We start from the raw sequence: 15321 nt of genomic DNA on the forward strand, positions 1-15321 counted from the left end.
TGTTGTGGCAGGTATTGTTACTTTTAGTGTTCAAGTTGCTGTTGTAGTGCACATTATTGTCGTTGTTGTTGTTGTTGCTGCTGCTGTTGTTGTTGTTGCTGTTGTTGTTGTTGTTGTTGTTGTCGTGTTTGCTGTTGTTGGTGTAGTTGTTGTTTTTACTGCGTATACTGTAATTTGGATTATTTTGTTGTTTCCGCTTCCGATGTTTTCGTCTGAGGTTTGCTTTTTCAGCTTGTTTTTCTTGCAGCCGTCGAGTACGCTGTTTCTTGTCATACTCACTCCAGTCTCGTTTCCAGATTTTATTACTTCCAATGAAGCGCCAGCCACTGTCGCATGTTTGAATTTCCTTCTCTTTGAGTTCTTCAGCTAGAGACTTAGGTTTGGTATTTTGGTCTTTGGTTCCGATACTGGAGATTGATAATGCTACATAATAAATGATTACCGTACTCAAGATCATTTTTTTTAGAGTCAGTTAATAAAATTCGAAATTGAACTTCGTGCAAATTAAAAAAAGCATTGAAAATAACAGTTCGGCTGAAAAGTTCGTATCGCTTAATAGAAACACACATTTTTTTGCCCAAAATTCGTTTTTATTATTCAACATAATTGCCATCAGAGGCGATACAGCGATTATAGCGATCTTCCAACTTTTCGATACCATTTTTGTTGTGTCCCTTCCGAAATAGTGTTCCAGACAAAATTCCACTCCTCGAACAGCTGATAGTTGTTTTTCTTCCAATTCCGTTTTGGCCAATTTTTTCTTGCAGGTACCAGCATAAACAGTTCCCAGTAAGAATCACGGCAGCGATACTGGTAAGTAAAACACTCCACTTCACTCCAAACACTGTTTATTACTAATTATTATTCTATATTTGCTGCTATATCGTTACTTATTTATTTCACTTAACTAGACTTCGACTACTACTTTACAATTTAACTAATGTCGTATTTGGTGACCGACCGCAACGAAGGCAAAATTGAAACTAAATCGCTACAACCAAAGACATCATATTAACAAGATATCCAGATTTACAATCGATTGGTTCAATTATTTTGAGAAATACATTATATATATAAAAAACATATTAATTGTTTGCTCGTTTTAGTTATGGTTGTTGCTCTGGTTCATACTGTGATGGTGCTGATCTCTCGGTTGAACAGTAAGGGACATACTTTTGATGCTGGACGTGTGTACACTCCACTTTTGGTTCGGATGGTGACAACACGAACGACGTCATCATCACCTGGTGAAATTTTTTCGACCTTGGCGAGTGGCCACAAATTAGATGGTTTGTTTTCGTCCAGTAGTAACACGATTTGTCCAACGCCGATGTCAACGGGAGATGTGGTTGATTTGCGTTGATTATTTAGTTCCGTGAGATACTCCTTCCGCCATCGTGTCCAGTGATGTTGGATTAAACTTTGCAATAGTTGATAATGGCGTAGACGGTTGGTAGGTACGTTGGAATAATCGGGATCTGGTAAACACCTGAGCGATGTTCCGGTGAGAAAATGGCCCGGAGTTAAGACATCCAGTTCAGTGGGGTCTTCGGAAAGTGGGGTGAGCGGACGGGTATTCATATTTGCCTCAATTTGTGTAAGAATAGTTGTGAAATCTTCGAAACTTAATTTAGTGTTTCCGATCGTTTTAATGAGTGAACTTTTTGCTGTTTTTACGGCTGCTTCCCACAGCCCTCCGAAGTTCGGTGCTTTTGGAGGTATGAAACGCCAAATTATTCCACGATTGGTGCATTCGTTAGCAATAATCTCTTGGTTACGCTTGCTGTTGAGAATACTGTACAGTTCGGTGATTTTGTTCTTTGCCCCTTGGAAGTTCGTGCCGTTATCCGAGTGAACTTCAGCGGGCATTCCTCGACGGGCGATAAAACGACGTAATGCTGCTAGGAAGGCATCTGTAGACAGATCACACACAAGTTCGAGATGCACCGCTTTTGTGACGAAGCATACAAAGACAGCGATGAATGCTTTTCGTGAGGCGGCGCGCCGGTGGGTGGGTTTAAGATAAACTGGTCCACAATAATCCACACCAGTTATAGTAAATGGGCGACTTGGAACTATTCTGGCTTTTGGTAATCTACCTTGAGGTTGGGCTATACGAACAGGGTTGTAACGGAAGCAGTTATGACAGTTGCGGCAAACGAAATTTACCAATTCTCTTCCTCTTACAGGCCAAAACTCTTGACGTATAGCGGATAACGTCATACGAGGACCAGAATGAAAACTCTGGGTATGAAAATGCACTGCGATGAGACGAGATAATGGGTGTTTGCTTGGTAAGGCTATGGGATGCTTGGTTTGGTAGCTTCCGTCGGATTGTTATATTCGACCCCAAAGGCGAATTATTCCCTTTTCATCGAGAAACGGACGTAGTAGTTTTAACGATGACTGACGTGATACGGGTTTTCCTTGTTTCAAATCCTTCAGTTCCTGTGCAAATTCCTTGTGCTGTACACCTTTCGCTAGCCCTTGCTTGGCTTCGTTTAATTCATTCGTACTGAGAAACGATTCCGTAGTGCGATTGTTTTTTGATCGGCAACGGTTCACAAAGCGTAGTATGTATGCGGTAACACGAACTAGACGCAGAAAGGATGAGTATCGCTCAAATAAGGAATCCGGTTGACAAACGTTTTGTGCTACTGCTACCGTTTTTCTCCGCTCCAATAATTCTTCGGATGGGGTATCCAATGTAGCGTTGTAGGGCCAATGCTCATCGTCTAGAAGCCATGCCGGACCATGTAGCCAGTTCATGCTGTTGATAAAGTCCTTGGGTAATGCACCGCGTGAGATTTGATCCGCAGGGTTATCGGATCCCTGTCATGTCATGCCAGTTATGACCGTGGGTAAGTAACTGAATCTCAGAAGTGCGGTTACCAATGAATGTTTGCCAAGTATTGGGTGGCGCGCGTATCCAATGCAGCGTCACCATTGAATCTGACCAAAACCAACATGGTTTACCCTCCATTCTTAGTGCTGCGGAGATTTTTGAATACAGCTTAGCAGCGAGCAATGCGGAACATAGTTCCAACCGAGGTAGCGAAATTCGTTTCAGTGGCGCTACGCGCGATTTCGATGCGATTAATTCCACTTTCACATGACCTTCCAAGCTGATCGACCGAGCGTAAATGCATGCACCGTATCCAACTTCTGACGCGTCACAGAAGACGTGAAACTGGACTGTTGACGTATCAGGCAACCATATGAACCGTGTAACCCTGAAGCTTTGTAGTAAGGGAAGCTGCGAGTAGAATTCCGTCCATTTTGACTCAATTTCCGGCAGCACTGGATCATCCCAGCCAATAGAAGCTAACCAAAGATGTTGCAGTCGCATTTTTGCCCACGCTACAACAGGTGACACGAATCCCAACGGATCGTAGAGCTTTGCTATCGCCGAGAAAATTTTCCGTTTCGTCCACTGCGTATCAGCTTCTATCGGCTGTACTTCGATACAAAGCTGATCCAGCTGTGGGTCCCATACTACTCCTAGTGTCTTTATTTTCTGCTCCGGCTCAAAACGTAATGTATCTGCTACGCCCAATACTTCAGATGGTAGATCCTGCAGTAACTCACTTCGATTTGAACTCCATTTGCGTAGCTGAAACCCGCCTTCTGATAATAGTGCTTGGACTTCATCACGCAGTTTCCGTGCGTTTTCAACAGTATCAGCACCGGAGAGAAGATCGTCCATGTAAAAGTCCTCTGATACTGCCAACGAACCCTTGCTGTATTTGGCTTGATAGTCCATCGACAGCTGCTGCAGAACTCTAGTGGCGAGGAAAGATGATGGGGCTAAACCGTACGTGACCGTTTGGAGCTCGTAGATTTGAACCGGATCTCTTGGATCAAAACGCCATAAGATTCGCTGTAGAGGAGTATCTTCCTGGTGTATACGAATCTGTCGATGCATCTTCTCTACGTCTGAAACTAACGCCACAGCGTTCTTACGGAAACGAAGCATTAAATCGAAAAGATCATCCTGAATTACCGGTCCGGTAAGAAGTATCTCGTTTAACGAATAATTGCTCGAAGTCTTGGCTGATCCATCAAAGACTACTCGCACTTTCGTTGTCGAGCTGGATTCCTTAAACACAGGATGATGAGGGAGATAGCAAACCGTTTTTTCTGTCTTCGGAATCTCGTCCACCATTCCCACTGCTTTCATGTGCCCTAAATCGATGTATTCCTGCATGAAAGCGTTGTAGTGTTTGCGTAGATTGGCGTCCTTTCCAAGCCGTCTTTCGATTTGCAGAAATCTTCGCCGAGCCGTCTCCTTCGAATCACCAATCATCTCGTAAAAACCAGCTCGCTTTGGATATCTTGCCATATACCGCCCCGTATCGTCTCGTGTGATCGTATGCTGAAAGTGCGCTTCGCAATCTTTCTCCTCCTGAGACCGTTGTGGTTTTTCTGAAAGCTCTTCGATAGTCCAGAATTTCTCGATGGCTTTATCCAAAGGATCGGCGAGAGCCAAATTGCAGCTGACTCTCCCGAAATTTCCGCCAAGATTCGCTTCGCCAGCAGCTACCCAACCAAATACCGTGTTTACGAATACAGGTAAATCGTCGTTGATTTTTCGAATCTGAAGCCGGCCACCGTGAAGCAGATGAAAATCGTAAAAGAATTGAGAACCCAATACTAGATCTATAGGACCGGAAGCGTAGAATCCGGGATCCGCCAAAACCATGTCTTGCGGTGGTTTCCAAGTTTCTAATGGAAGCGATGTAGATGGCTGATTATCCGTAACCTGCCCCAAAACCAAAAAATCCATTAATATTGAGAAATCCCGAATTCGTGATGCAATATTTGTTGAAACTTCGTAAGCTGTCTGCCGTCTAGCTTGTCCTATACCCACAATCTCAACCTTTTTGTTTCGTCTTGGTAACTTCAATAATTGACAAAGCCGCTCAGACATCAAGTTTGCCTGCGATCCAGAATCCAACAAAGCTCTCGCATGATGTATCCTACCACAATAATCCTTCACTTCCAAAACCGCTGTCAACAAGAAGACGTGTGACTTCGAGCCTCCCATCGCCATATTAGAAGAAATTGTCGCAACCGAACTAGAAACCATTCCACCAGAGTTCGGAGTAACACCAGAAGTTGACGGAGAAGCTGAATTATCGTCTTGACTCGAGGTCGACGTTGCAGTAGAACCAGATCCAGGAAATCCAGGGTGAAGAAGCGTGTGATGCTTCTTTGAACAAGTCCTACACCGATACTTAGAAGGACAATCACGCGCCAGATGATTTCGTCCCAAACAATTACTGCAAAGCCTTTTGGAATTGGTCAACTGTAGTCGCTTATCAACCGGCAGCTTGTTGAATGAAGGACAACGTGAAAGAAAATGTTGCTCGCTGCATGCTATGCAATTTGGACCGCTAGTTTCTGTCGCCGAGTTGACCGAAAGTTTCGTTGGATGGGATTTGCTACCAACAGCCGAAGATGTCACGCTTGTACTAAAGATTCGCTGATCCACAAATACTGCATCCAAAATCCGAGTCTGCGTTTTCAAGAAAGTAACCAGCATCTTAAAACTTGGCTCATCCTTCTGTGAAACGTGCTCCTCCCACTGTACCTGAATCGTTTCACTGAGTTTCGAAACCATCAAATGCGTCAACATTGCTCCCCAGCCACTCGTTGTTTCTCCAAGTTGGTCCAAAATCTGCGTATTTCGCTCGAAACAGTCAATCAAATCGTGTATTCCAGCCGCCGATGCCTTCTTCATTCTCGGATACTCGAACAACGCATTCAAGTGACGCTTTTTGAGCAGATAACGGTTAGAGAATCGTGAAACCAAGCCATCCCAAGCAACCCTGTAGTTCGCATCGCTCATCGGAAAAGAATCAACCAGTCTAAGTGCATCACCCTTAAGAGAAGCCCGCAAATAATGAAATTTTTGAATATTTCTTAATTGTGGAGACGAATCAATCAGGGCTCTGAACGTATCATGAAATGGAAGCCATTTTTCATAATTGCCATCGAATTCAGGTAAATTTATTTGCGGTAATCTAACGTACGAATGCACGCCAGTCGAATCAAACGACTCGTTTTGTTGTATATTTTGCATCGCAACCTGTCCGGATCGTTGTGGTAGCTTTTTTACCAACCCTGCCCTTACCTCAAAGTATTTTTCCTCAAAGTCGGCCCTTATTTCACGATGAGCATCCGCATTGCTCTCGTATTCCTCGCAGCCTTCGATTTCCGACTGCACCTCGTCGAATTCGTCCCATTTTAGTTCCAATTTCTCCAGCCGGAACTTGATTTGGTCCTCATCTAATTCATCTCCGCTTCTCAGGAACTTCTCCGTGCGTTGAAGAAAGTCGATGATGCCATCTCATTTGTGGATCTTCATCGTCAGTTTCTTCCCCATATCAACCAATGCGAGCGGGGTCTAACTAAAAACCAATACCAAGCAAAGCACCTTCCTTTGGAAATTTATAGAGAATGGACAGGTACTCACCTTGTGAGCCTGTCAATCAGGCCTTGTATAATAAATTTCCTCAGGGAAGCTAAACTCGCTAACGAATTTCCTCCAAATTTACTCAGCACCGAATCAAAATCGCACGAAACGAACCGTCTGAAAAATGCACACAAGAGAAGCACCTTTCACCTACTCGTAGATATTTGGACAGGTACTCACCTGGTACCTGTCTAAAATTGCCTTGTACAATATTAGCAGGTTCACCACTTGACGCAGAAATCCTTTGATAACGTCCGTACTATCCGTCCGTCAGTTCATCTGAAAACTCCTCATTCAACGAAAGTGAACGAATCCGTCCCGTATGCCTTCTTCCTCCGAATTATGTTGATCACCAATATTCCGTTGAATTAAGTGAAATAAATCCCAAAAACGAAAGATCCGGTAGAAAAGAAAGCGAAAGTGTAATATTTGGACAGGTACTCACCGTATCAGCCTGTCAAATAGGCCTTGAATCCAAATTTTGCTTTCTTTCTCCTCCAAGTTTGGTGTAATGGCTGCCCCAGCAGCATAGACAAATTAGCAGTGATGGCGACGAAGCGTTTCGAATTGTTGAACTACTTGCAATGGCGACGATTCTTTACAATACCTTCAAAATGGTTCCAACTGACGCCGCGTCGGTTCTGAAACACTGATCCTGGTCACGGCACCAATGTTGTGTCCCTTCCGGAATAGTGTTCCAGACAAAATTCCACTCCTCGAACAGCTGATAGTTGTTTTTCTTCCAATTCCGTTTTGGCCAATTTTTTCTTGCAGGTACCAGCATAAACAGTTCCCAGTAAGAATCACGGCAGCGATACTGGTAAGTAAAACACTCCACTTCACTCCAAACACTGTTTATTACTAATTATTATTCTATATTTGCTGCTATATCGTTACTTATTTATTTCACTTAACTAGACTTCGACTACTACTTTACAATTTAACTAATGTCGTATTTGGTGACCGACCGCAACGAAGGCAAAATTGAAACTAAATCGCTACAACATAACCGATCATGTAGGTACGAAAACGGTACAGTGTATTAGGCAATTATTCTACCTTGCGATGTACACTTCTTGAATCTTGCGCATAGCGGCTTATTCCGAATTCATCCTACCTATACTGGTTTAAGAGGATTGCTACGCGTATAACAGTTTTCGTTTCCCTCTGTACACTAAACGTAAACAATTTTTGTAGTCCGATTTGTCCTTTGCCTCAAAATCGGCCTCAATTTCAGCGATTATCTCTTCATTGCTTCTAAATTTTTTACCAGCGAGCATTCTCTTGAGGTCTGAGAACAGGAAAAAGTCACTGGGGGCCAAAACTGGAGAATACGGTGGATGAGGGAGCAATTCGAAGCCCAATTCGTTCAATTTCAGATTTTAATCAATCCACAAATTTATGATTTGATTACAAATCACCTTTAGATTCGAAAATAAATTTGTTGGAAATCGGTTAAACTTTTTTCAATGTGTTCGAACGATTAATTCGCAACATAAAACTGACGAATCGAAACCACGGCATTGGGATTTTTCGTTCGTACGAATGATGCTCGAATACACGTATCGTTTGAAGCTAAACTGGCATACATTCTAGTGTTTCGCATATGGTTAATCACAAGAATAGGACTGATTTCATCAAGGCTTAGCATTTATTTGAAGAAGTTTACTGATATTTGAATGTTTTGTGGCAAACGAGTCGCGTTCGAATTCATTCGAGTGACAACAAGAATGGCTTATTCGTATTCGTTCGAAAGTACCCGTTCGTCGTATGGTCGATACGAACGTAAACAAGAATGAGGGTGAATACCCCGTAGACAATTTTTTATCATTGAGGCAGCTTCTAACTTGTACATATTTATTTGAGCTATATCCAATATATTTTTAGAGTACACAGAAAGTATAGACACGGGTTGTATTGGAAGTTTGATTGAAAGCAATCATCAATGCAAAGCCAAATTGGATTGGATTGAATTTTCAATGAACAGAGTTCTGCGATCAAATTGTATTGAAACGTACAGAATTATAAATCAATTTTATGTTTAATTACTTGCTCCAAATATGTACACGAAAATAGATGTAAACTCACAAAATATTTTTATCTGTGTAGAACAAAGTGTTGAATTAAATCTACAGTCTTGTTCATTGAAAAATCATTACATTTTAATTTAGTGCAAAATCGATTATGGTTTCAATGAAACTTTCTCTAACTGAATCTATTTCATAGCACTATTGATTTACGTGTCGTGTAAATTTCATTATTTCTATCTGTGGATGATAATTTGACACCAAAAAAAAAAGCTTGATATTAACCTTTTTGTCCCAGTCTTCCCTATCCTCACATAAGAAATGAAGATACTGGGTACCCCCATTTTCTCACAACTCCTCCATTCATCTACGCATTAGAAGCGCAACATAAATTAATTATTTTGTTAATTTGTTTGTAAAGTTCAACAAACGAAAACAAGCCTATTTTAAAGTTTTTATGTCATTATAACTTGTTTTGAAACCGGAGCGGTAATATCAAATTCAACATTAAGACAGTTTATTAATTGAAGAGTAGCTAATGGATACAATGTTGTAAAGAGGAAATCATGTTTGTCAGGGGCGGCAGGTTCCTTATAATATTGGGGGCACAAAAAATTATTATTAGGGAACGATTGTAGACTACGGGGATAACAGAAAAAAGTGTTATAACATACGATATTCGTAGCAAATTTTCAAACATATATTCCAGTTGCCAAAATATTAGGAGGGCATGGACACTCCATTAAATCTTTTGGAGGAACAAAAAGTGCTTTGCCCCCCCCCCCCATGTTGCCGCGCCTAACAGTTCGGCTGAAAAGTTCGTATCGTTTAATAGAAAAACACATTTTTTTGCCCAAAATTCGTTTTTATTATTCAACATAATTGCCATCAGAGGCGATACAGCGATCATAGCGATCTTCCAACTTTTCGATACCATTTTTGTAGTACGATTTGTCCTTTGCCTCAAAATAGGCCTCAGTTTCAGCGATTACCTCTTCATTGCTTCTAAATTTTTTACCAGCGAGCATTCTCTTGAGGTCTGAGAACAGGAAAAAGTCACTGGGGGCCAAATCTGGAGAATACGGTGGATGAGGGAGCAATTCGAAGCCCAATTCGTTCAATTTCAGCGTGGTTTTTCGTTGTTGTTTTTGATCGATTGTGAGTTCACGCGGCACCCATTTTGCACAAAGCTTTCTCATATCCAAATATTCGTGAATAATATGTCCAACACGTTCCTTTGATATCTTTAGGGTGTCAGCTATCTCGATCAACTTTACTTTACGGTCATTGAAAATCATTTTGTGGATTTTTTTCACGTTTTCATCGGTAACAGCCTCTTTTGGTGTTCCACTGCGTTCATCGTCTTCGGTGCTCATATGACCAGTACGAAATTTTGCAAACCACTTACGAATTGTTGCTTCGCCCGGTGTAGAGTCTGGATAACACTCATCAAGCCATTTTTTGGTATCGGCGGCACATTTTTTCATCAAAAAGAAGTGTTTCATCAACACATGAATTTCCTTTTTTTCCAATTTTTCTCACAATAACAAAAGTAGCTTCACTCAAAATGAAATATCTCACAAACTAATAATCAGACAGCTGTCAAATTTATACACGTATCTTTTGAAAGTTGGTACTAACTGAAAATGGTATGGATTTAATTCTAGTGGCGCCCTCTCATAGAAACGATACGAACTTTTCAACCGATCTGTTAATGTTTGGAAATCCCTGGTTAAGATTACATCTCATAGAACCGTTGGCAGGATTTGCAAGACTATAGAAATTCATTAGAAAATAAATTGTAGCGGCTGAGTATTTTTCGTATGTATTTTTTCCATAATCCAATAATGATTGTGAAAATTTATAAAATGTTAAAAATGTAACAAAACTTACTTAAGATAAAATTTTAACGAGATACAGTATAACAGAAAATTTTACATGCATCTTACGTTTCAACGCATTTACGACTATTCCCACTTATCTCCTACTTAACCCTCACAAATGTTCTATAAATACGAACGCCATTCATGCGAAAAAGAATTTCAGAACGTCTTTTTCCTAACTTATTTCGACTTGTTTAGTAATAGTAGCGCCGTTTATTATCCATGCTATTCCAAGGTCAGGATTAGGTCCTCTCCTTCTAGTTTCATTCCTGCAGTGATATCTAGTGTCTTGACCACACCAGCACGTGGCGATTGAACGACCATTTCCATTTTCATGGCGGATAGCACAACCAATGGTTGACCCTTCTCAACGTGGTCACCGACTTTTACTTTGATTTCTGTAAATTGTAAACATTTAGTTTTGCTCTAAAATCAAAATAAGAAAGCTTGAAATCACTTACCGATTACTGAACCGGGCATTGGGGCACCCACTTGGTCCTTATTGCCTTTGCTAGCCTTTGGATGAATATGCAATTCCTGTGGAGTTTAATAGCGTTGAATGATATGACCAGAACAATAAAAACACTCATTTACCTTCACTGCTTCCTTGTCTCGGACTCGCACTGACCTAAGTTGACCATTTAATTCAAAGAAAACTTCTCGTTCACCATTTGCTGTCAGATCTTCGGCCATGGCTAAGGTCTTGAATCCAAGTGTTTTACCCTTTTCGATCGTAACCTCGAATTCTTCACCTACTTTTGGGCCAGTGAGAAATACTCGAGTGTCCAATTTGTCAACTGGGCCGTATGCATCTCTGAATGTGAGGTAGTCATTGGTAACCTGAGGATATAAAGCAGCCGACATGACATCATGATCGGACACGTCCTCGTGAGATTCTTGCAGTTCTTTTTTAAGCTTTACGAAATCTAGTGGAGGTAAGAAGGAGCCTGGTCGACCCTCAATGCGTGGCATATCCTTGAGTACACGGGAACGGAATGGTTCAGGAAAACCACCATGTGGTGTTCCGATAGCACCTTGTAAAAATTCAATGACTGATTTTGGGAATGAAAGCTCTTCAGCGCGCTCCCTGACTTGCTCAGCTGTCAAATGGTTTTGCACCATAAATTGTGCCAAATCACCAACTACTTTAGATGATGGAGTGACTTTTATTATGTCACCAAGTAACAAGTTTGCTTCTCGGTATGCTTTTTTGACATCTTCGAAAAAGTCTCCTAAACCTAAAGAATACGCCTGGAACTGCAGATTGGTGTATTGGCCACCAGGTATTTCGTTCATGTAAACGTCGGCATTTCCAGACTTCATTGTTGTTGTGCATTCGAATGGAGCATACAAAGTTCTAGTTTGTTCCCAGTAGGCTGAATATTCACTGATATCTGGTAAATTCAAACCGGTATCGAGAGGAGTGCCTTGTAACGAAGCTACTATGGCACCCATACTAGGTTGTGAAGTCATTCCAGACATGGAATCAACGGCCACATCTACAATATCAGCACCGGCTTTAGCACAGGCAATCATGGATGCCACACCAGCTCCCGATGTGTCGTGTGTGTGTATATGAATTGGAACATCAGGATGTTTGTCACGGATAGCTGATATGAGCAATCTACAGAAAAAAGTAGTATTGTGTAAATGGATCAACTGAACTTTTACATATATGTGGTAAACAAGTAAACTGCATACTAACTTAGCTGCCTGAGGTTTCAATAAACCGGCCATGTCTTTGATGCATAGAATATGTGTCCCAGCCTTGACCAGTTCATCCGCAAGATTTGTGTAGTATTTGAGATCATACTTTGTTTTTGTTGGATCACTAACGTCCCCCGTATATGAGATAGCTGCTTCCACAACTCCACCTGCCTTACCAGCTGCTTCCATACCCAATATCAGATTAGGAAGATAGTTCAAGGAATCGAATACTCGGAAGATGTCCATACCACATTGAACCTAGTAAAAAATGTAACATGAAATATTTTGCAGGAACTCTGCCACCACATAATATAATTACCGATAGTTCACAGAACTTATGAACCACGTTATCTGGATAATTGGTATAACCGACTGCGTTTGCTCCACGTAACAGCATTTGGAACGGAATGTTGGGAATCAGCTTACGCATCTCTTCCAACCGTTCCCAGGGGCATTCGTGTAGGAACCGTAACGCAACATCGAACGTCGCACCTCCCCAATTCTCCAAGGAGTAAAGATTATTAAACTTATGCGATACATATGGGGAAATCTTTAGTAGATCGTGGGATCGAACGCGGGTAGCCAGCAGAGATTGATGTGCATCTCGGAAGGTTGTATCCATCAAAAGTAAATTCTTTTTTGCTCTGACAGCTTTAGCAAATCCTTCTGGGCCTTGCTCCCGTAGGATGTCCTTGAATCCGCGAGGAGGATCAGTGACTGTAGAAAGAAATAATTTGATTGTCAAATAAGGGGTTGTATTGTTGTCAAAGTGTATGAGAGTTATTCACAAATATTAAATATATGTATTTTGAAGGTAGTTATTGTAACTGTTACTGTTCTGGTATATAAATGAAAGCAAAGCATATTAAAATATCTCAAAATATTAGCTTCAAGAAAGAAACTAAATTCGCACCTAACTGTACCTAATGCATCGTTTATTAATTACTGTTCTTGCAGTGTGAGTTTGATTTTGTAGTGTGTCAATGTTATTTTTTTTCTGTTCGTTAGCGCTAAAGTACCTTTTTTGCCCTCCGCCTCTGCAGCAAGCGCTGCCGGTGACAAATCTGTGAAAAAACACATTCATAGTTTGTTTCATAACATAAATTATTAGTGTTTAACAAAACAAAACCACATAAAATACACACAAAAATACAATAAAATTTGAAACATAGAAACCCACGGAGCTTGAAAGAATCGAATCGAATTGGAAGGATTGAATAAATTTTGAAGAAAAAAAATCAACTTCGAGTTCTAGAGTGTATGTACCACTAGAGGATGTAACTATTATGTACGTCGTAGAGCACGAAAATGCTTGAAACAATTGAAAATATCACAACAACACAATCAAAAAGCGAGAATATTTTAACAGTTAGTAAAAGAAAGGCGAAGTACTATAAAAAAGCGAACAAGAGTTACTTCCAATTCGTTTTACCACTCCGGACTTCAGATTCCTGCACCACAAGACATACGAAAGATACTTACCCAAAGGCACTTGGGGAACATGTGGGTGCACATCGGCAGGCTTCAATTTTGTCGCCAATGGAGTCGTCGGGCCGTTCACCAGCACTTCGCCAAGATAATTCAGCAACTTTTGAGCTCGATTTTTCGACTTTGTAAAGCGGAACAATTGAGGATGTTCATCGATGAAATATGTGTCGAGGACTCCGTTGAGAAACTTTTGGTTTTCTAGTACATTTAGTAGAAACGGGATATTGGTTTTGACACCACGAATTCGGAATTCACGTAAAGCTCGATTCATTTTGGCTGCCGATGATTGTAGATCATGGGCATGTGAAATGATTTTGACAAGCAAAGAATCGTAGTATGGCGAAATAATGGCACCAGCATAAGCGGAAGCACTGTCCAAACGAATGCCCATTCCCTCGCCAGATCTAAATACTTCTAGACGACCTGTGTTTGGCTGAAAATCATTTGCGGGATCCTCCGTAGTTACTCTACACTGAATGGCATAACCTTGTGTTTTAATGTTATCCTGGGTATATCCCAACTCAGGCAATGTCATACCCTCAGCAACGCGAATTTGGGATTGTACTAAATCAATACCAGTTATTTCCTCCGTCACTGTATGTTCTACCTGAAGTCGCGCATTCACTTCAATGAAGTAGAAGTTGCCTGTTTCATCGCAGAGAAATTCCACTGTACCAGCATTTTCGTAGCCCACATGCCTTGCTAGTTTTACTGCATATTCAGTCATTTTGTCTCGAACTTCAATCGCTAATCGTGGTGCAGGAGCGATTTCGACCACTTTTTGATGTCTTCGCTGAACAGAGCAGTCTCTCTCATACAAGTGAACCACATTTCCCGCTTTGTCACCGAGGAGCTGTACTTCAATGTGTCGTGGCCTTTCAATGAATTTTTCGATAAACATTGCACCATTTCCGAATGCTGCTTTAGCTTCCGAACTAGCTCGTTGAAAGTTATCTTCAACTTCTTCCATTTTTCTGACAACTCTCATACCCCGACCACCACCGCCGTAAGCAGCCTTGAAGATGACGGGTAAACCATGCTTTTTGCAAAAATCAAGAGCTTCTTCTTTGGTTGTAACAGGACCATCGGTTCCCGGTACGATTGGTACACCAGCTGCAATGGCCGCCTGACGAGCTGCCACTTTGTCACCCATCTGTTGGACTACTTTTGGAGTTGGTCCAATAAACCGGAGGCCCGCATCGATTACGGCTTGAGCAAAGTCGGATCGCTCAGACAGAAAACCATATCTGAAAACCACAAGAAACCCGTTTTGTTTACTATATTCAAAAGTAGTAATGTTAAACTCACCCGGGATGCACGGCGTCTACATCATTCTCCTTGCAAACTCTAATGATTTCTGGAATATTCAGATAAGCTTCGACCGGTGCTAGTCCTTTTCCAACCATGTACGACTCGTCTGCCTTCTGCCGGTGCATGTGCATCTTGTCTTGCTCGGAGTATATGGCCACTGACTTGATTCCTAATTCATTGCAGGCTCGGAAGACACGAATGGCGATCTCACCTCGATTCGCAACCAGCACGGATCGGATGGGTTTGTATTCTACCTTTTGATATTAATCAAAATTAAGTTTAGCATTTATTTCGGAGTTCGTCATCCTTTCCCCAGGCGAAATTTCAGTAATTTAAAATAAACTAAATACATTATTTCATATTTTAACCGAGTCAAGCGAATATTGGAATATTCGAATTAACTTTCGAATCACATTTGATTTGTATA

General features: G+C 41.2%; 2 protein-coding genes across 4 annotated transcripts in view; both read right to left on the reverse strand.

Annotated features, from left to right (window-relative positions):
* Nucleotides 1–1125: 1125 nt before the first annotated feature.
* On the reverse strand, nucleotides 1126–5743 carry LOC131433967 (uncharacterized). Its single transcript, XM_058600587.1, has 2 exons — nucleotides 2977–5743; nucleotides 1126–1913 (listed from the first exon to the last, which is right to left on the reverse strand). The coding sequence occupies exons 1-2, from the start codon at nucleotides 5741–5743 to the stop codon at nucleotides 1126–1128; spliced, it is 3555 nt and encodes a 1184-aa protein (XP_058456570.1).
* A 4561-nt stretch (nucleotides 5744–10304) lies between these two features.
* The window catches only part of LOC131434611 (pyruvate carboxylase, mitochondrial), a 39292-nt gene continuing 34275 nt past the window's right edge, over nucleotides 10305–15321 (reverse strand). For 2 of the 3 annotated variants that reach the window (XM_058601495.1, XM_058601496.1), the window contains exons 3-10: nucleotides 14892–15148; nucleotides 13578–14830; nucleotides 13115–13159; nucleotides 12415–12812; nucleotides 12094–12353; nucleotides 10983–12012; nucleotides 10850–10925; nucleotides 10305–10786 (exon numbers count right to left, since the gene is read on the reverse strand). In XM_058601495.1, the coding sequence (XP_058457478.1) occupies nucleotides 10614–10786; nucleotides 10850–10925; nucleotides 10983–12012; nucleotides 12094–12353; nucleotides 12415–12812; nucleotides 13115–13159; nucleotides 13578–14830; nucleotides 14892–15148 (3492 nt within the window). In that variant the 3' untranslated portion in view covers nucleotides 10305–10613. The remainder of the gene's footprint in view (nucleotides 10787–10849; nucleotides 10926–10982; nucleotides 12013–12093; nucleotides 12354–12414; nucleotides 12813–13114; nucleotides 13160–13577; nucleotides 14831–14891; nucleotides 15149–15321) is intronic. The other variant, XM_058601497.1, reaches the window with a different exon arrangement.

This window comes from Malaya genurostris, chromosome 3 (genome assembly GCF_030247185.1).
Source record: "Malaya genurostris strain Urasoe2022 chromosome 3, Malgen_1.1, whole genome shotgun sequence".
Taxonomy (NCBI): Eukaryota; Metazoa; Arthropoda; class Insecta; order Diptera; family Culicidae; genus Malaya; species Malaya genurostris.